Source organism: Orcinus orca, chromosome 5 (genome assembly GCF_937001465.1).
Source record: "Orcinus orca chromosome 5, mOrcOrc1.1, whole genome shotgun sequence".
NCBI classification, from domain to species: domain Eukaryota; kingdom Metazoa; phylum Chordata; class Mammalia; order Artiodactyla; family Delphinidae; genus Orcinus; species Orcinus orca.
Genome location: NC_064563.1, coordinates 62,098,974 through 62,120,404, shown reverse-complemented (window position 1 = coordinate 62,120,404; position 21,431 = coordinate 62,098,974). Strand labels below are relative to the sequence as shown.

The 21,431-nt window shown below is 43.3% G+C and overlaps 1 protein-coding gene across 3 annotated transcripts in view; it reads right to left on the bottom strand.

The window, feature by feature from the left end:
* Window positions 1-21,431, bottom strand: part of USP13 (ubiquitin specific peptidase 13) — a 119,573-nt gene that overhangs the window by 27,541 nt on the left and 70,601 nt on the right. For all 3 annotated transcript variants that reach the window (XR_007477706.1, XM_004270498.3, XM_049710647.1), the window contains exons 11-17: window positions 17,647-17,772; window positions 16,380-16,533; window positions 13,807-13,981; window positions 8,258-8,346; window positions 5,755-5,877; window positions 4,376-4,402; window positions 1,096-1,239 (exon numbers count right to left, since the gene is read on the bottom strand). Coding sequence is in view for 2 of the 3 variants with exons in the window: in XM_004270498.3 (XP_004270546.1) it covers window positions 1,096-1,239; window positions 4,376-4,402; window positions 5,755-5,877; window positions 8,258-8,346; window positions 13,807-13,981; window positions 16,380-16,533; window positions 17,647-17,772 (838 nt within the window). In the remaining variant the exon portion in view is untranslated. The remainder of the gene's footprint in view (window positions 1-1,095; window positions 1,240-4,375; window positions 4,403-5,754; window positions 5,878-8,257; window positions 8,347-13,806; window positions 13,982-16,379; window positions 16,534-17,646; window positions 17,773-21,431) is intronic.

The following is a 21,431-nucleotide window of genomic DNA, read 5'->3' as shown; positions in this document are numbered from 1 at the left end:
ATGTTCATCATTAGCCATTAGGGAAATGCAAATCAAAACGACAATGAGATACCACTTCTCATCCAATGGATTGGGTATAATAAAAATAATAACAACGAGGGTTGGTGAGGATGTGGAGAAACTGGAACCCTCATACATTGCTGATGGGAATGTTGTACAGCCACTGTTGAAAACAATTTGGTGGTTTCTAAGAAAGTCGAATGTGGAGTTACTATATGACACAGCAATTCCACTCAAAACAAATGAAAACATGTCCACATAAAAATTTGTACACAAAATGTTTATAGCAGCATTATTCATAATAGCCAAAAAGTGGAAACAACCCAAATGTCTACCAACAGATGAAAGGATAAATAAAATATAGTATATCCATACAACAGACTATTATTCAGCCGTAAAAAGGAATGAAGTACCAATACATGCCACAACATAGATGAACCTTGAAAGCATTATGCTAAGTGATAGAAGCCAAAAACAAAAGATCTCATACTGTATGATTACATTTATATGAAACATCCGTAACAGGCAAATCCACAGAGCCGGAAAGTAGGCTAGTGATTGTCGGGGGCTGGAGAGAGCAGGGGAAATGCGAAAGGGACTGCTATCGTGTACAGAATTTCTTTTTGGAAATTAACTGGTGATGGTGGCACCACTCTGCGAATCTACTAAAACAAAACACTGAAATGTACACTTTCAATGAGGAAATTATATGGTATGTGAATTACAGCTTAATAAAGTGGATAAAAGTAAAAGCTAACTAAACAGCCCCTATTTCTTCATGCACATTTTTCTATCTCAAGTCCTCCTCATAGCTAAAAGTTTATCCCATATCTTTCCAATGGTCTTTTTGCTACTGAATTATACAATTTAAAAGGGGGAATTAATCTCAACAAAGCTATTATTTAAAAAAGGAGGAAAGACAAAGATTGTGACTTTGCTACATGGGCAAAATAACCATCCCCCAGCCTCATGCAGCAGATTATGAGCTGAAAGGTCATTTTCTGGGACACATCCAGAGGACGCAGTAGGACCAAGGGTTAACATCACTGAGGATCACATCAGATTCCAAAGCCATCCCATTTTCTGACCACCTACCTGGCTCTTCCATGTGAACAATGATCCAGTTGAAGGCCACTTCGGCTCCCATATTTCCAGTAAAATACACAGCCTTCCGACACGCTTCCAGAGGGAAACCCATCTCGGCCAGCTGCATCACCGATGACTCATCGATGTCTGATGCTACAGAGCACACAGGATATTCTGGTGTAAAAAAGTCAACCCTATTTCTTCTTGTCTTAGCTTCTCTTCGCCCCTTATCCACATGCTACCCAAAGAACGGGCTATTTTGTTTAATATGTACATGGTGGTTTAACTGTGTTTTGTTTTAAGCCATCCAAATATTAAGCTATTTGAGCTGAGTTTTAATCTTTGACCTAAATAGGAACCATGGTAATTACCTGAACAATCCAAGCACTGAAAAACAACTCTCTAATTTCCTATGGGGAGATCTAGTGTATTCCCAGAACCATTTCAGTCTCTTACATCACTCTCAAGACCACTACAGCAGCCTCTCCTATGGACTGCTGAAATTTGAAGAGAAAAGCATTATCTACAGGCCAAAAAGCCTATTCCTTAAATCTCACAGAAGGTTATAGCAGGCTTTTAGATATATTAGCAATCAAAGAATGTAATCAGCTCTGAGAAATGGAGAGCCCAATGTTATGACAGAAGAATGTGTTTGTTAATTGTATATATTTAAGATACTAAAAAAGATTGCTTTACAAACCTAACTTCGGTTTAGACACAGATTTTGTTTTCTTTTAACAATATACAGATATTGGTAGAGGTGTGTGTTTATCGATACACAGACATAAATATAGATCTGTATGTGTATGCACACATATACATGCTTGTATGCATACGTATACTTGTACATGGGTGTGTATGTATGTCCGTGTGTGTGTACACATACACACCTACAAAGTGCTCTCAAATTATACCAAAGGTGGGGAGGGAACAGGAACACAAAACATACCCCTTATATTTTCCATGCCCTGAGGTCTGTAATCTACTGAAAACTCTGCCAAAGACAGCAATCAGTAGAAGAACTGAAGAACAGAGACATCTGTTCTACAAAAATTGTACTGAAAATGTATTTACCAAAGTTCTCTCTCAAGAGGATAGACAAAACATCCTATCAAGATAAAATTTTAAGAAAGCAATGATGTAGGACAGCAGTGATTCCCCAAATGTGTTCTAGAGAATCCTAGTGTTCTAAGAGAGATGTAATTACTAACCACAAAACAAGGGACTTCCATGGTCAAATAAGTTTTTTAAACCTGCATTCTCAATTCCCTCTAGAAATTCACAGTGTGCATTAATGTAGTGAAAATTCTAAAGTCCTATAATAAAGACTCCTGCAGTAGGTTGGGATTAACACATACACACTACTATATATAAAACAGATAACCAACCAGGACCTACTGTATAGCACAGGGAACTATACTCAATATTTTACAGTAGCCTATAAAAGAATCTAAAAAAAGAATATATATATATGTGTATATATATATGTATAACTGAATCACTGTGCTATACACCTGAAACTAACACATTGTAAATCAACTATACTTCAGTCAAATAAAATATTAAAAATATTTTAAAATTTTAGTAACAACAACAAAAAAGACTCCTGTGGTAAAGAAACTATGAAACTCTTTCTACAGAATACTTTTCAACACCTTGTAAAAGACCCTGTTCCCCAGAATGCAGTTAAAGTAATGCAGCTTAATAAATGTATGCATGTATATAATAGTATATTAAATTGAAAATGTATAATTGCATTTTGGGGAAAATACAGTGAGCCAGGCACAGGCAAAGAACAGTAGAAGGACAGATGCCAAATGTTAATAGTGGTTATAGATGAAACCAGAGATGACTGTTTTCACCAATCCATAATTTCTACATATCTTTTCACTTTAGAATAAGAAAATAATCAAAGTTATTCCTTTTAAATATCTGAGAAAGGTAGGATATAAATGTAAATTAACCCAAGATAATACTGTTTTCTCCTGCTGAACATAGGTTATTGCTGATAAGACAGCAGGCTTAGATCAGGGGGAAAATGGAAAATGGCTGAATGCTCACTGTCACACAGGCTCTGACACAGTTCCAACCACCCATCACCTCCCCTGGGGCAAGATCCTGGAGGCCGGCTCTCTGCAGGGTCAGGGGCATCGAAACTCCTCACATTCCAGAAAAGGTCGAGTGACATGAAAAGCATGCTTGATGCCTAGCCCTGGCTCTGGTCCTAGCTCTTGGGTCTCTGAACTTTCCTAGGTCTCAGTTTTATCCTCTATAAAAGGTCACCTACTCTGCCCTTCTTACCGTGACATTCAAACAAGAATCTGGGCTTTGTATTAATAGTACAGTTAAATACAGTTGAAAGAATTTATGGAGTAATAAACTCAACATGACTCATGGTAACCATTCAAAAATATTGTTATCATTACAATCAGATTATTTACAGAGGCAATGGTTCGCCCATGACGCTCGCTGACCCTAACAGCCTTTCCCAGCAATCAGCAAATCAAAATTGGCCCCAGAAAGGAAATAGGGAGGTCTAAGCCATGTGATCAATCACGTAAAGCGTTTGCAAAGTAAAACACTTGAACTTCTACATTAACAACAGTGTCTCCAGAAAGGCTTTGTAGACAAAAAGATTCAGAGTATTTTGTGTTACACACGCCTCCTTCCTGCTAATTAATATCTAAATATTCACTATAAATAGTTTATTTTTTTCATGTTCTTTAGAAAATCAAGAGTATCAACTCTCACAGGTAATTACAAGAACTAAACGACTACAAAATTGACAAACAATCAGATGGAACTAACACCCTTAAGAGAATTAACACTACCACGTCCTGTCCGTGGTAGACCTTCATTATGTGTCCAGAAGCAGGAGTGGAAAAGTGACAGGCCACTGTGCCATCACTGCAGAAGGAGGCCTACTCGGGGCCAAAGAGGGAAGAAATGGCATCATTATCCCCCGTTCACACACGAGGAAACTGAGGCTCAGAGAAGTTAAGTTAATGATTCTAGATCACACAGTCACAAATGGCAGAGCTGAGATTCCAGCTCAGGGCTGCTTCGCTCTCACACTAATGTTCACTCTCCTGAACCACAGGGCCACCTAATCACCATGTCACTGGTTTAGATTTGCTGTTACCTCAACTTGCAGACCAAGGACTGTGCCCACCCGGAAAAGCTACACATACACAGGTACAGAACAATGCCCCTTTACTGAATCCCACAGATAAATGAGTTAGACCGGTAACAACAGTAGGACACAGAAAAAAACATAAAAGATACATACGGTCTATCAACTGGTTCATCAGGCGATCTGGAAATTAAAGGACAGGGAGGGAAGTGAGACCAAACCACGGCAAAGTGTTCTGGAGAAAGAAAAAGAGTTACTCCGGAGCACTTGCTCACCACCGCCCCCCCTTGAGATCCCACACTGTTGTCAGCCCCTCCGTCCCCCCGTCAGACCACCCCAGCCTGCACGACATAAAGTCATTCCAGGAAGGAGGGAGAATACCAGGTTTCAGGCATTTAGAGCAGATAAACAAGACGCTCTGCTTATCATCTTATTGAACTAAATAATTTCTCTCCCTGTACTTCTAAGAACTCTGTATAATTATAAACCAAGGACTGTTACTGAACTGAGAGAAAGCAGGAGCAATGGTAATAAACCATCTTGTATTTCTCTGACACTCAAGACTGATCTCTTCTTTCTAGAACCTCTTTAATGAACCACCTGTACCCCACATAACCCAGGCTGCCCCACCTACAGGCCCCTTCCCTGCTCTCCGTCCTCTGTAATTTAGCATTTAGAGAATAATGTAACACAGGTGCCGACGCTGAATCCTAGCTTGCTCCTCCTGGATTCACCTTACCCCAACATGGTCACCAATAATATACACTGCTCAGCTGATGGAAATCCTGTGGTGGCAGGGCCCCCAGCCATCTGGCACTATTAGCTAATGTACCTAATTAACTCATTACAAAGGTGAACAGTAAACAGGTGGGCAAACAAAGCCAGAATGAAAGTGATTTCACCAGAATAACTGAGCTAGTAATGAAACCAAGATTTCTCCACACTGCTTTTGGACTCACAAAGGCAATCATTTTTTGCATGTCCTTTTCCCTTTAAAAGTTAAGTATTTTGAACAAGGACTACTTTAAGGTTCAGAGAGTAAGAGAAACCCAAACCGCTCCCTTGCTATGAAGCAGTGACAAAGATGGGAAGGTGAGACAGGGGCAAGATTTTTAAAACCAACACACACGGTTGAATTTCCCTTTTCGGTTCTCTAAAGGTACTCCAAGGATACAGCTCCCCCAGACGAAGAGCCCACTGAAAACACACCCCTTCTCTTCCCCACAGGCCCATTAGGGGAAAGAGGGAGGCAGGGAGGGAGGCAAAGTCAGAGGCAACGTAACCTAAAAACTTTCTGGAGATTTGCTGCCCTCTGCTGCCAGTGATTTCCACGGGCCCATTTCGACCACTCACGATGGGTCTCTGTGCCTCTTCCCATGACTACTGTAAGCTTACAGTTGCAGCCAGGCTTCACTTCTGTGTGTCCACAGTGGGTTGCAACACAGGAAGGGACAAGGGAATGGTGGAAGAAAAGGGACCATTCCAGCACAGGAGTGGGGAGGGGTCGAGAAGGTCCTCCTAGCAGAAGATGGTACCTTTTGAGTCATCAGGAATAACTACGGGGGGGCTGATGTCCGGAAGTTCCTCCTCTCCTGGCTGTAACCCCCTGGCTCGGAGATGGTTGATATCAAGTAGGTCTGGCATATCAATAGAAACATCTGCAAAACGAGAGAGATTATATTCACTGGGCTCTCCAAATACCCACAATCACCTCCTAAATCCAACACCATTAACTCTATGCACAAGTGTCTAGGCAGAGCCAAGGGATGCTTTACAGTTCCCTGGAGTAAATCACGGGACCAGAAGACTCACTGAGACTGATAGGATTTTAATGCAGAGTCAGGGGAAACACAGAGGCAGGGTTTCACACTGAACAAGAACAAACGAGGGAAACCAGAGGTTGAAAACTGGGAGCCCATAGAACACTTGTAGACACTTTCTGCTTGATGTTTTTAAAATGTTGGCAACAAATTCCAATTTTTAAATTGGAAAATGTAATTCAGAAGTCCAGATTTCCAACTCATTTTGAAAAACAAACACCTGTAGCGGAGTCTCACACGGCAACAACCGCCTGGGGCTGATCTTTAGCTCCCACCCTAGGGCACCGTGTACCCTCCCTGCCCGTCACAGACCCACCACTCCCACGACCCTGAGCATCATATTTGTGCTATTCTGATTCTTATGGCAGAGAAATGTTTTCCTAATCCACGTCTTCATGCAAAATGGGAACACCCAAGGAAGACCAAGACTGCTATCGCTACCTGTTTCCTACACCCAGCCTACTTCTTTTATTTACATGATCACCCTGTCCTTATTAGGTATCTGAGTTTGCAACCTGTAGTTTATGCCTTTTCTCAGATCATGATGGGTACTGTGATTATTCTACCTAAGGTAATAAAGAATGAAGCTTTAAAGAAATTAATTGAACCTCAAATGTATTCGTCTTGAGGAACATTTTTTTTTTAACTTCTCAGCCCAGTTGTCATTGTGTTGACTTACTCAAATACAAAATGTATCAGTCTAACAACCCGTTGAGATTTATAACTGCACACATTCGGATATGGTCCTAGTGGAAAATGGGTTCAAATGTTGGCAGAGGACATGCCTCTCGGGCTTGCAAACAGAACCTGAAAATACTATCCCCAAAACCAATTATGATGCTAGGTATGTAAATCCTATTTTTAAAACCACCACCCAAAGAAAAGGCTTAGTTAAAAAAAAATTTAAATCTCAGCAGACAGCGAAATCAAACACAATGTCTGACCAACAAAATCAATAGAACTGTTCCTCAACAGAAAATTTCAGGTTCATTAAAGAAAACTTTGAGGCTGCTTTAATTTCAGCAAGACTGTGAAATCTGATCTGAGTTTTTTATCCTTTACCGATATTCGAAGGACAAAGAAAAATAAGAAAACTGTTTCCAAAGCAGTTCAAAGTCTTGAGAAGTCAGTTTTCTCTCTCAGGTCCAAGGAGGAAAGGCTGAGTGACAAGCAGCCTGCCCTCTGCCCTCCTCCCTGCCCACAAAATTATTCCACCAGGAAAAGCAGGATAAACTACAGGCTCACACGCTGCATAATGCCACGTGGAAACAAGTGCTATGCAAACTGTTAGTGCCAGAGGTTTCTGGGAAATCACTCCCTCGACTTTACATTCTTTTTACTTATCGCCTTCAGATGAGCAGATGAGTGCTTAATTAACCAGCATAGGGACTGATTGTTGTTTTTTAAGTGCTCAAAAACATAAAAACTTTAAAAGACTGGCAAACAGTCTGAAGTACTTGCTTGAGAAATCAGAGGGTAAAACTGTACATCCTTCCACGGCCCTGAGGACAGCCTAGGAACACCTTGATATTCAATCGAGATGATGGAGAAAATGTTCCTCTGCATTGTCTGGAAAGCTAACCTCTAACAATGGTCAAGGGCCTTTAAGATTAGCAAGAAGAAAGCCCACTTCAGCCAAAGTCACGTCCCTTTCTTGACTTTTTAATACAACTGACTATACTCATGTTATTATTAACAAAATGCGTATGACTTAAGCAAATGTCATTAGCCACACCTGCCTGCTTCAGAGGCAGAGGCGAGATGCTAAGAAGAGAGTATATTTTCAATTACTTGCACCTCCAAGCGTGGTTTTCGGACCAGCAGCATCAGCATCACCTGGGAACGTATTAGAATAAAGCACTCCTGGGCCCTCCCACCCCCAGACCTGCTGAATCAGCACCTGCATTTTACCAAGATCTGTTCAAGTTTGAGAAGCATGGTTTGATAACGTGAGGCTCCTGTTTTCACTCTTAGAATCTGGTCATTCCAGAACCCATTATTAGAGGGATGGGTTAGCATGTGGCAATAATTTTTTTTTTTTTTTTTACTATCAGTGCTTATCATATATTCTTATCTTTCAAAAGAGAAAAGTGGGAATCACGGAAAAAGAATGAAATGAAACTGTTTCTGGCAGCCAGCCACATGGGCTCTTTCACATGCCATGTTTTTTAAATAGCTAATTTGATGTTACAAGCAAAAGCATGCAAAAGATACCTACCAAATTTTTTGGGAACCCAGTCAAGACCAAAAGTGAACTTCTTTATCTGCACTACCAAGTATTCAGGGAATGAGGCAAAGCGAGATGTTCTGGGAAACACAAGGGGATTAGATCAATGAAACAAGGCAATAAAAATTATGAATACAGTTCACGAAGCATCAAAAGCTGTGTCTGAGGCACACCCCGCAGTTCCAGTGGCTGCACTGATGAGGAGGAACACGCACACACACCTGAGTGGACACACACTCACCACCTCACCGTTCATCCTGGCCTTTTCACAAGAAGAAAATGTTTAACAAGGACCATGTTGTCCCTGAGGATTTTGGGCACGTTGCAAAATTATTACTTTTACTTTGCTGTGGCATTTTATATTTCTGAAAAGTGGTTTTCAACCATAAACATTTGTTTTCTTCTAAAACCCTTGCTAGAATTTACTATATGTATTTGTAGGTGTGTGTGGGCACCTGTGCATTGTGTTTGTGTAGGTTTGAAAAAGCTCCCTGAGCAATCCTGACACACACCCAACCTGCTCCCACTAAGAGTATCTGGTAGCACAGAGTTTCCATGAGGAGGGTTTATTGGAAATTTGGTTGAGGCTGACTATTGGAAATGCCAGGGCCTCATTAAAATACTACTGCATCTAAAATCCATGGCCACATGGATCCTAAAGGTGTGTGTATATATCTAAATCTGGGCTTTAAATTAAAAAATTAATATATATGGTCAATGTCTTAAGTTTCACATCAGACTTTCAGGAATGCTTAATTGCCTGAACGTGAGTTTGACAATTTTATGCACAAACTATAACTTATACACCAAATTCATGCCCCGGTTCCAGCTCATTCTCTCCACATTTATTATCTTGTTTATAACGACCATTTCCATTTAAGTGTCAACGTGGGTACAGTAGGTATATGGAAAAAAGAAAATCAGCTGTAGACAGATACTATAGGTACCTTTTAAAATAAAAGATTCTAGAACATGCTCCTTACAAACTCTACTTTTCAAATCTAGTCACTGCCTTCTATGTGACATGCATCTTCCCAGAATTCAGAAAACAACGCTAATGCATTGCTGCCCCCTAGTGTACAAGAGAAGCCACGGTTCAGGGGCAGAGGACTGTCCAAAAAGTGTCAAAAGGCTTGGATGCTACTTAATTCACTCCAAATTGGACCCTTTTTGAAGCTTCATCTTCACATTTACAAAATAGATTTATTAATAATTTCTACCTGCCAGGGCTTTGCAATGTTCATGAAATGACATGAAACCACCTGGCACACAAGACTGTGCTGTGTATATCTAAGGAATCAGCATGATTATTATTTTGTCATGAAAGAGCTAGAATCCACGAGGCCCTGGACACTGACCTGGTTTGTCACTGATCTGTATTTTGCCACAGGCAAGTCACTTACCCTCTCTGGATCTCAAATTCTCCATCACAAGGAGGATAGAAGGGTACAGGCAATAATATAAAGGAGTTCTTCAAAAACCAGGAGCTGAACTATCATTAGCCTGCCTCACTTTCCAGAAATTATACATTACTTCTAATTAGGTTTTCCTATCTTCTGAGAAGCAGTAATATCAATACATTATCATTCTTAAATATAGATGAATCCTCAGTTTCACCAAAAACCAAGAAACTCCATCTGGTATTTTCAACCACTGTAAAAATGTCCTCTCTGACCCCTTCCTCTTACCACATTCACTTAAAAACTGGAAAATATATAATAGTGAAATCAACCAAAAGTCCTCAGTAAATCAATGATTTCCAAACTGTGGTTCAGGAGCCCTCTTGCAGTTGCTCTGCAGTCAGTATCTGGTTGAGGAATCAGCCGGTAATACCATGGGGTGGGAGGCAGTGGAGGAAACTCGAGGCTGGTCAGCTGGGGGGACTGGCGAGGGATAATTTAACACATCACTTTGTTATGGGTAGCTACCAACCTAAGAGTACCAGAAAGCAGGTTAGATGGTGCCCACATTACATTTACCCTAATAGGTAAACATTCCTTATTCATCTTTGTAACCTCTATAGGGTCTTAAGCTGAATCACACATGTAGTGACGACTGCTCAATATAAATGTGTTCAATCTAAATGAATACTTGGCATTCATTCATTAGAGGCTTGGGATATCAAGTTTGTTCAATCCAGCAAAGTTATACACCACTTACCCTTATTCCTAAAATCATTCCTGGAATTAAAATTTTTCTTGAAAAGTTATGTATTTAATAAATACCATTAGAATATAAATCATTCAAAAAGGTCTAGACAGACACAGAGCAAATTTACCTCAAAGAATTGTTACGGGAACTGAGTTAGGACATAAAGTGCTTAGAACTTTATGTCCTAAGTGCCTGACAACAATACTTTATCTATTGACAACTTATTATTATTTAAAATATAACAATTGTTCACTTATTACAATTCAGGCAAAAACATTATGAAAGCCTTAAATATATATAAACTGTCCCTCTCCCTGAAATTGACTATTTTATTGAAAACCTGCTCGCTAAAAAAATACAATTCTATCCTTTCCACTAAATATGTTGAAAACATGATAATCAACCACAGTCAAATTGTACAATCCAAGGCAAAAAAAAAAGTAATGTAGTAACAATTACAGTATATATTTACTCCGCCAGACACTGTACAAAGCATTTTATGTAGCTTATCTGTCTTAATCCTCACCTCAACCCTATAAAGAAAGTTATTTTATTATTCCCAGTTTACATATAAGGAAAGAGGCTTATGGAGGTGAGGTCACTTGGCCAAGGTCACATACCAATAAGTTCTATGCTGAGGATTCCAACGCTGCCAGTCTACCTAAAGCTTGTGCTGTGGAACCCCACACCGTGCTTTTCTCTTCATAAATGATAAAGGTCAAGACAAAATCTCTCCCTGTTGACCCTTAATCCATGAGCTGCTTGAGGGTCTTGTTCAATTCATTGCCCAGAATATACTAGATGAGCAATAATATTTGCTGGGTGAATAAAATTTCCAAACACTAATATTCTTCCCAGTCACTGTCTGTTCAGGACTAATTAAGGGAAGGCTCTTTATGTCTGGTCCATACTGACCCAAGATCTACCAAGAGGACATCTTTTGCCTCTTCCTGGCCTTTCAGACTCTGGGTCTAACACAAGAAAAATTCAAGGCCCCAAATTAACATAATAAGGAGATAATGTCTATACTATTGGCAATAAGAAAAAACAAGAAAAAAAGATCTTTTAGGAATCCACTGAACTGGTTTCCCCAAAACTATTATTTGAAACATGATAAGGTATAATAAGGAATAAACAAGGCTATACAAGGATTATAAAGATACAAACATAAGCAAGCACGATAAGAAATATGCGGGCAGTGTACAACACAAGGATTAAGAGTTTAAACTTTGAACTTGAATGCATTCCAAGTCTGCCACTTAGTGGCCAATTACTTCTTTTATTTCCTCGTCTGTAAAATAGGGAGAATAATGCACCTACCTCGTAGCAATTCTAAGAGGATTTAAGTGATAACTGATGGGAGGCACTTAGCACATAACCGGGAATAATAAATGTGCCATAATGGTCGTTGCTTTGTTACCCTAAAACATTTAACCATAAGAGCATGTGTGTATGCAAAAGACAGAGAAAATTTAATATCTACTGTTAAGGCTTAGAGAAAACAGAGACCCCTCCTCAAGGATTCTAGGTTAATTATGTTAGCACTGCCTACAACTAAATATTTTGTAGCATTTGAGGAGAAAATCAAGTCAGCACGCATTATTCCTCCACTCAGGTGTAAGAAGGAATTGGGTGGCGACTTTGCCCCAGGATAGAACGCAAGCTGGGAAGTGGACACAGGAGAAGAATCCAGATCTCCCAGGGATCAGAAACTGTCTCTGTGGAAAGCTAACACCTCCTAGCTCCACTTTAAAGATGGGCCTTTTCCTAGTGATGAGAAGGCGCCTTCCCTAAGGCCCAGAGAGTGACATACTCTCTGGGCCTTAGGGAAGACTCGCCACCACTTTACTGAAGAGCACAAAAGGGTGACCAAGTGGACAGGCCAATGAAGACCACTCTGCAGCTCACACGTGATGCTGGGGGCTTTCTAAGCCTAGAAAGCCCCCGATCACTTCCACCCCATACAGTATCAGAATTAAAGCACAAAGAGAAAAGGATGTTTGAAGAATCTTCAGCCTACTGTCAATAATTAAATTTAGGAAAACATAAATAAAAATCAACACGCTGTACACAAAGTCACACAATGTTGTATATATTTCAAAAAGTTGAAAGAAAAAAGTTGTTTCCACCACTAATATAACATAGTGTGTAGCTTTCTAACTGCCCAAAGATGTGTCCAAGTTGTAGTGAAGAGAATCTCAAACATTTAACATGCCAGCTCACCAACTGTTATCTTCAAGGACACACACAAACATACACACGCGCACACACACACACACACTCCAAAACTGAGCAGTCCTCGGATGAAAACTTACCCCACAATGGATAATGGATAATTGAACTATTATTAATCTCATTTAGATATGAAGAAACTTTTAAAGGAAATTATTGTAAGAAAATATAGCTTTTTTTAAGCTCTTGAAATAAATTCTTGTTTTCCCATTTTTAACACATGAAGTCGTCATCTGAAACAGAGGCATCCTGAGAGATGGCTGTCACACAGAATAAGTAATTCAGGTTTGACTGCTACTTGAAGTTGTGATAAAAACAGCCAGCAGTAGCTCGTCCATGCTTCCCTGCCCTTCACATCAACAAGAGCTCAGGCATAGCCTAGAGGAAAAATGGCTGAAGAATATCTAGAAGTAGTAAGACTACCAGAGCCTAACTTTTAGACCTTCCCCCTTTTTAGGCCACTGTAAATACTCTTTCTCCAGCTATATGAAGTGTGCCGGCAAAGACTTGACTGTATTAAATCAATTAAGGTGTCAAGTGGAGAAAAAAAAATTTTTTTTAATGTACCTGACAATAAGGCTCACAATATAGAAACAGAACATCTCCTGACCACATCCTGGGCAGCTCATTGGAACAATGCTCAGGAGCCCTGATGTCCACTTTGAGATGCCCTGAGACCCCGGATCTCCAGGCAGGTACACACAGCCACCAAGTTCTAAGCCAAATCTTTCATTTTGGAATCAAAAATCTATCACAGTGGAGTATAAATACTTAAGACTATCGTAAGTATTTTTCTAATTTCTTCATTAATATCATCTTGCCATGGATGGGGAGGGTTCTTGGCTATACCCTCGACAAAAAAAAAAATGAAAAGAAAACGCAAATTCCCTATAAGGGATAAACTACAACCTGGCTTAAAAAAAAAAAAGCATTCCCTTGCACATGATACAGATTACAACAAGCCTGTTTTACTGGACAGGTCTCACACAAGTGAGGTCTACAACAACTAGTGTTGTGCAAATCATAATCCCATCTTGCCACACATGAGCAAGCATGCAGACCTGTACGATGCCCCCCAACCCTCCCCTAACCCGGTCCCCACCTCTCAAGGCCCCCTCCTTATCCTACTGCCACCACACAAGCGCGCACACACTTACTTCACACCCGCAGACTTTGCTTGTAGGGCGCTGCTCCAGAAATCATCAACGTTTTCTGGTTCAGAAAAGGCCTGAAGGCAGGCACTAAATGGTATCTTGGCACGAACCAGCTCGGGAAGGGGTCTTCTGTTTGCTTCTGCTTCCCTTCTCGTTAGTTCATAGGCGATCAGTTCATCTGAATAAAAGAGCAAATGAATGACTTTGCAATCACTTAATTTCGTGAAATGAAGAAGACCCCCCTGAACAATGAACCATCTTCACTGAAGGTTTCTGGGGTGGGGCAGGATTGCTTACTTGCTGCCCTCCACAGAGCCAGAGGAGCCTGCTGAAATCCTGTTTAGAGTGGCACTGCCAGGATGCAGCGAGCCATTCATAATTTTTTGCCTGTTCCCCTTTGAGACTGACGGGAGGGAACTGTGAACTCCAGCCCAGGTGAGAGGTTCAGACCACGCATGTGCTGTTAAGTGATCCGCAAACCTGGACTTTCATTTGTCCAGAGGTCAAGGCTGGTTTGATCCCAATACCACCCTCTAATCACAAAGTCTTCACACCAGAGAATTTCACACTGAAAGAAATCCAAGGGCTCACCTCTTCCCGGCCCTTCACTATGATTAGAGGTCATGGAGGGTGCAGGCCAAAGAGCAGGATGAACTATAAGGACCGCAGTTATCCAAGGCACCCAGCCCATGATCCTACCCAGCACTGCCAAGACAACTTCGTGTTGGCGTTACCCGACACTGCAGAGAGCAGAGCGGCCAACCAGAAGGCCTTTCTGCACTATCCCTGCTCAAATGGTTACACACCAAGGGAAAAAGAAGTGAGTGTACCGTGAACTTCCCAAGAGTCAGCAGATCTGCTCTTGGAAACTACCTGTAGTCAAAATTTTATATAGATTTCAAATGGACCTTTCTGGGAATTTCTTTTGTTACAAAAAAAATCCCTTCTGATTTATCAGGTTTTAGACACACTGATATACCTTTGTGTTTTCTTAAACACATCTGAATATGCTTTTACAGTTCATTCCCCAGTCCAAAATCAGTTTATGATGGACTTCTATCTAGGATGCTAGCATTAGGTGTTCCCAGCAATCAATTTCCTGAGACTAAATTTTAAGTCTCCTTTCTGGAAAAAAAAAAGGAGATTTACCACTCATAAATTCTGAGTTAGGATCATAGAACTGAGCACAATATGTGAGTATCCCCAAGGTAGGCAAGAGACAGCAATTAAGCCTAGTGCTAAAAAGGAAACAAACCACAGGCACCCCCACCCCCATTTCTACTTTGTATAATGAATAAGAATTTAAAAACTGGTCAAAAGCTGCATGAGTTTATAGAAAATGGAAATCATTTCATCTTAAAATCACCGTAATCACCATTTTCCAATTAACACAATAAAGTAACTACACCTCAAACAAACAAACAAAAAAAGGAAAAACGCCAGGCAGGGAGTCATTAAACCTTACAAAAATGACCAGTTCACAGGAAATAAGCAATCCAGCAGATATTTCTCCTTTTTCTGCTTCTAAGACGTTAATTCTAAGAAATACCATTCATCTATTCTGCTTGGGAAGAACCAGATCAGACTGACTGAAGGAACCTTCCCCTGAGGTCCCCCCACCTTCCTCCTGTTTCCAAGGTCCAGAGACCCTTCCAAGGAGCCTCGCCCCACAAAGAGCCCTGCCACACTTTATCTCCCACAACAGGCATCTTACTCGGATGCCAAAGCTGGATTATTTTTAAGAGGCCTCTCTCTGCTTGAATGTCTCACATCAAAACATGCAGCTCTGGGGCTTCCCTGGTGGCGCAGTGGTTGGGAGTCCGCCTGCCGATGCGGGGGACGCGGGTTCATGCCCCGGTCCGGGAGGATCCCACATGCCGCGGAGTGGCTGGGCCCGTGGGCCATGGCCGCTGAGCCTGCGCGTCCGGAGCCTGTGCTCTGCAACGGGAGAGGCCACGGCAGTGAGAGGCCCACATACCGCGAAAAAAACCCAAAAAACAACCATGCAGTTCTGGGGCTTCCCTGGTGGCACAGTGGTTGGGAGTCCGCCTGCCGATGCGGCGGACGCGGGTTCATGCCCCGGTCCGGGAGGATCCCATATGCCACGGAGCGGCTGGGCCCGTGGGCCATGGCCGCTGGGCCTGCGCGTCCGGAGCCTGTGCTCCGCAGCGGGAGAGGTCGCGGCAGTGGGAGGCCCACGTACCGCCAAAAAACAAACAAACAAAACAAAACAAAAAATAACATGCAGTTCTGATCACTCCCCTCAGACTTTCCACACAACTTGTGAGTGATAATATTACAAATAATTTCCTCTAAATTAAGCTGCCTCTAAACCAACCAGTCGGTCAAATTTATAGGCACTGAAGTAGGTTCCCTCCATAAGCCCTCCACACAAATGTCAAAAGAAAGTCACATGGGGACTGAGGAAAAGATGAAAAGAGACATGCAAACCAGACACCGTCCGGGCTGGGTCTGCTCCTGATATGACTTCGCAGAGACTGAACTGCAGTATCGCTGACTTGAGGGTTTTCACGTGTGAAGAAGCACACTGCTCATTTCCCACTTTAGAACGTTACCCTTGTTGGTTGCCGCCTCCATGGCCACAGGTAACTGCATCAGGTAATCCACCCTCTCCGTGTAGCGGACTTTTCGGGTCTGACAGCACTGAATACGTTCTTCCACCAAAAACCGAAAAACATCACTTGGGTTTTCTGAGCCAATGCGGTTCCTCTGAAGGTTGGATTATAATAAGTTAGTAAATTTGTGGATATTAAGCCATGAATAAAAATTAGCACAGAATCAAATATAAAGCTGGTGTAAAGATCTGGTGTTACTAAACGCTCCCCCTGGGCATGCCAGTTCACCAGAGTACAGGAAAAGACTGGTAGTTACCTAAAGTCCAAAAATGGGAGATTGGTTAAATATAGTTCATCATGTGAATTAATATTATGCAGCCGTTAAAAGTCATGTCAGAGGGACTGACCTAGAAAGAATTAGAAGAAAGGAGATGTGGAAGCCCAACTAAAGAGAAAGGGAAAAAAAAAAATCAAGGACTGCCCTGGAAAAATTAAGCCATGTATGATATGATTATATAAAGGCACTAATGTAAATTATACAGAAATAAAAAAGAAATCATGCTATATTCCAGTAGGTGATGACGTGGCAAAACGTTCACAACAGGTTAAGTGAAAAACACTGCTCACAAACCAACACGTAGAAAATGGATAGCACCTGGAAAATGCCTGGGGGGAAGGGTCAGACACCAAAATGTCAGCACTGCTTGTTTGTGGGAGCAGGTAGCATGGGAGGTTTTGATTTTCTCCTTTGTGCCTATGTTTCCACAAGGAACACATCCGTCATCAAGAAAAAAGTAGTTATTTTTTAAGAGAGGGGAAAAAAGCCTTTAATCATGAATTCTCAGTGGCCTTTAAAAAACCACAGCATTTATTAATGTGAGTCGACTCTGCTTTGAGCCGAGTGACCATCTCAGAGTGATGGCAGGAGGACACCAAATACCACATGGAACTCTGAAGGAGCTTATCACAGAGACAAAAAACAAAAAAGGCAAATGAAATAATGGATAAACACTCCCAGAACACGTTCAAATTAGGAGGAGAACAGAGAGTCCCACAAGCGCCCAGGAGGCCGGGCACAAGGGGCAACTACATCAAGCAGTCCGAGCAGAGAAAGGCCCAAAGACGCCGACTCTGAAGCAGCCTGGCCAGGGAAAAACTTAGGTGGGGAGTGGAGGGGCGGAGCATTCCAGTCACACCAGCAGGGACTGCACGCAGGGGTGGGCACACTTCTGACAACCCTTCTGAGCATTTCTGAAGACTGACTTACCTCTACTAGATTCACCAGGTGCAAGAAAAATTCCTGGGCATCCTGCTGTCTGTTGGAGGAGAATTCCGGGTGGCTCCTGCTCACAAAGGCCTTAAACATGCGTGGTGAGATCCCATTCTGTTGAGGCTAAAAAATAAAAATAAAACCAACTCACAATACTTTCATACACATTAGCAGCACTAAATGGGCAGCAGGGTGGGGATTAATATTAGCCCCGATTTCAGATAAGAAAACTGAAGCCCCCGTTAGCTAAATAGTGATAGCGGCCAGCATGCACTGGATGTTGATTATGTACCAAGCACTGTGCTATGAGCCTGACATGAGAACAGGATGGGGCTCTTCCTGTTGACTTCCTCTGAAGGAAGTTAAAGGAGAGGAGAGGTCTACAGCATCTCCTGTCCCCCCCGCCGCCCCTAAGGGAACAGGAGAAAAAGTAAAGGAAATGGTTCTGCAACACCCCAGGCAACCACTGCAGAGCTGCCGGGCTCGTGGAGCTCCCAGGAGCTTGCCCTCACCTGGAGAAGCTGAAGGCGGCTGCCTGCAGCTGCCAGGATGGGAAAAGCAAGGACAACTTTGGCTGACGAGGACGTGTGACCTTCCCCGGGGGCTAAAAGGACAGCTCAGAAGGCAGCCAGGCTCCCCCAGGAAGGACACTGCATAAGATGATGGGAGGGCAGCTGAGGAGACTCGGGCAGAGGTGGGGGGGAGAGGGGGGGTTAAAGAGGTCATCGGGGAGGGCATCAGATAAAAGGTCCCTGTGGAGGTCCCTGAGGGGACAAGCAGGGGTGGAGGGCATCTGTGAAGAACCACTAATGTGCCCCCCACAAAAAGGCCGGCCATGATAGAAGACTCATGGCAGCCAAGAGGGAGCAAACGCACCAGCTCAGGCAAAGGCTCTGCCTTGTCTCCAATCCCCCCAACCCTTGATCCTTGACTCTGGAGGGGCCAGAGGGGGTGGGAGGAGGCAAAGAGGTGGAGCAAGGACAAACAAAGACCGGAGGATGCCGACGCCGACCCTTCTACACTGCTGGTTTCCAAGCCTCCCGAGCTTGGTAGCGGGAGAAGCTTTAAACTGGCTTTAATGTGAACTGGGCTTTTTTTTTTTGCGGTACGTGGGCCTCTCACTGTTGTGACCTCTCCCGTCGCGGAGCACAGGCTCCGGACGCGCAGGCTCAGCGGCCATGGCTCACGGGCCCAGCCGCCACGGCGTGTGGGATCTTCCCGGACCGGGGCTCGAACCCGTGTCCCCTGCATCGGCAGGCGGACCCTCAACCACTGTGCCACCAGGGAAGCCCTGAACTGGGCTTTTTAATGCTGTACTCTGCAGGAAATCCAGGCACTCTGCCTGGGATACTCCGAAGAGGCAGAGTGGAAGATCCACATCACCTTTAAAGACAGAGGTGGGCTCAGGATAAAGCTGTCTCCATCTAATAATGGTGCTACGTGTCACCTCGTTTAATACTCACAGTAACCCCGTGAAGAAGGTTCTACCATCTTCCTCATTTTGCAGCTAAGGAAACTGAGAACTGCAGAGAAGTGCCACAAAGGTCTGTCAACTGAAAGTGGTCTTACGACCAGATTACTATGCAGCCAGCAGAACCAGAATGAACCTCAGGTTCTGATCCCGATCCCAGGCTCTCGGCAGCAAAGCCAGAGCGGCAGCTGTAGCACAGCACGTCTCAGTGAGACGAACCTCCCCTTGCCAATCAAGCAGAAGTAACTCATGTGCTCTCTGCAAAGGTGCACCCACTTCTCAAAATCTCCACAGGCTCAGCTTCCAGGCCACCTCCCCCTCCTCTGAAGTCCAGAGAACTTGCTCTCTGGGCCATCACTGAGCACATAGCACAACATGCCTCCTACTTCCTTTAACTTTCAGCCCTCTCTGGCCTGTCTCCTCCGCCTGACTGCAGTCCTTGGCAGGCGGAGGCCTTGTCTCACACTTCTTTGAGATCTGGACACCAGGGTCAATGCCCAGGGTCTAGAGGCCACGACAGGTGTGCACAATCACAGTCAGATGCAACAGGTGATGGGAAAACTCCAACAGCTATCTCCCTGCCGCCACAGGGCAGCTCTACATATAAAATCTCTCCAACACACGTGTTCTAAGCAACGTTTCTAATAAAACTCAGGTGAATTTTCCTGTCCTGCTGAAAATATATCTGACCTAGGCATCCAGCATTTCCCAACCACCTCCTTCATGTAGAACACATCGGGGGTTCTGCCCTCCAAGAGCTGACAGACAACGGCGGGGTGGGGGCGTGAGGAGAGACAACACGTATCTATAACAAACGTTAGGGAACACTGCAGAGGACTTGAAACAGTGCTGACAGCTCTGGGAGAAGAACTCCCCAAAGTGGCAGCATCTGAGGGCTTGGAACCTGTACATAAATGACCAGCTTACACACACACACGAGGCTTCAGATGTGCTTCTAGGGCTAAGTGAAGACCAATTTATAACTGATGATCAGCTTAACTACCCACACATACACCTCCCGAAAGGAATGTAAAAGTTTGTAACTTTCCCCAATCACAATGCCGATGTATATCTACATGGTATCAGCCAACACACGCATGCAAAACTAATGCCTTACATTTGCATAATGACTAACACTTAGTCATTCATTCAATAGAAATTTACCGAGTGTTATAAAATGTCAGACACTATTCTAGGTACCTGGATGAATATTCACTAGGTGCCAGGCATAGTTCTGAACACTTTATACATGCGTCTTACTTAAATCACCCAACTTCATGAGGTGATCACTATTATTATTTTCTCCACTTGAGGCAAACTGGAGGCAAACTGAGGCAAACTGAGGCAAAGAGGAGTTAAGTAACTGGCCCAGGATCACACAACTAGAAAAGTCAATCGCAGCCTCTCTTTATCCGTCTTTCTCTTTCTCTTGTGTCCTAATACTGCTTGTTGCACACGTGTGCCCAGCTCTCACCCCTGATGTACCTGAGTCCCTCTTACCAGTTGCTGTGAAGAGTATACAGTCTGTCTGGACCCTGGGCAAGCCCTCTTCAAACCCACGCACCCCTGGGGCCAACATCACAGGCCAGACCAGCAATGACATGTCCACTCTGGGCAGTGCAGAGACACCGCTTGGAATACATCTATTCGCGTTGTGCATTTCGGCGTAGGCACGCACATAAGCACACACTCACTGCCTGCTGCTGCTGGTGTTAATTCTTACAAGCTGTGCTTGGAACTTGAGGTGGCTGCCAGTCCCCATCAAAGCAGCTGCTTGGAAAAGTTTACTAACTTGCTGAAAACAGATTCTGAAAAGCTGGTTGCTGCTCTGTGCCACCACGTGGTTGTACAGCTGGGAGGAGACGTTTCAATGGAGACTCTGGTGAAAACTCCAGAGACTCAGCCCCCCACTTGGACAGCAGCCCAGCCTCATTCATTCCCCTCCCAAGCCTCTTCTCTCTCGGTGCCCATTTCAGTTCTTTGTTTTCCCTCAACTGACCTTGCTTAATCCCTGGTGCAACAGACAAGCTATAGCTTGAGAATTGATGGTCACTGAGAAGTTATTTGAAAAGCTTCCTAACCGGAGAGATGCTGCCTCTCCCTCCCCACATCTCACGGCAGACCAGCTCCTGGCTCTCACAGCTGGGTTGGATTTATCTCAAACTCGGCTTCCCCACACTTAATGCCTAACCATCAGCTGACGCCTCTGCCTGCACCCATGTCCCACACCTATTCCGTCTCTGATTTCTGAGGGGAGGTCTCACTAATTCCCATGTTCAACTATTACTATGTTCGCTTCATGTCTGATAGA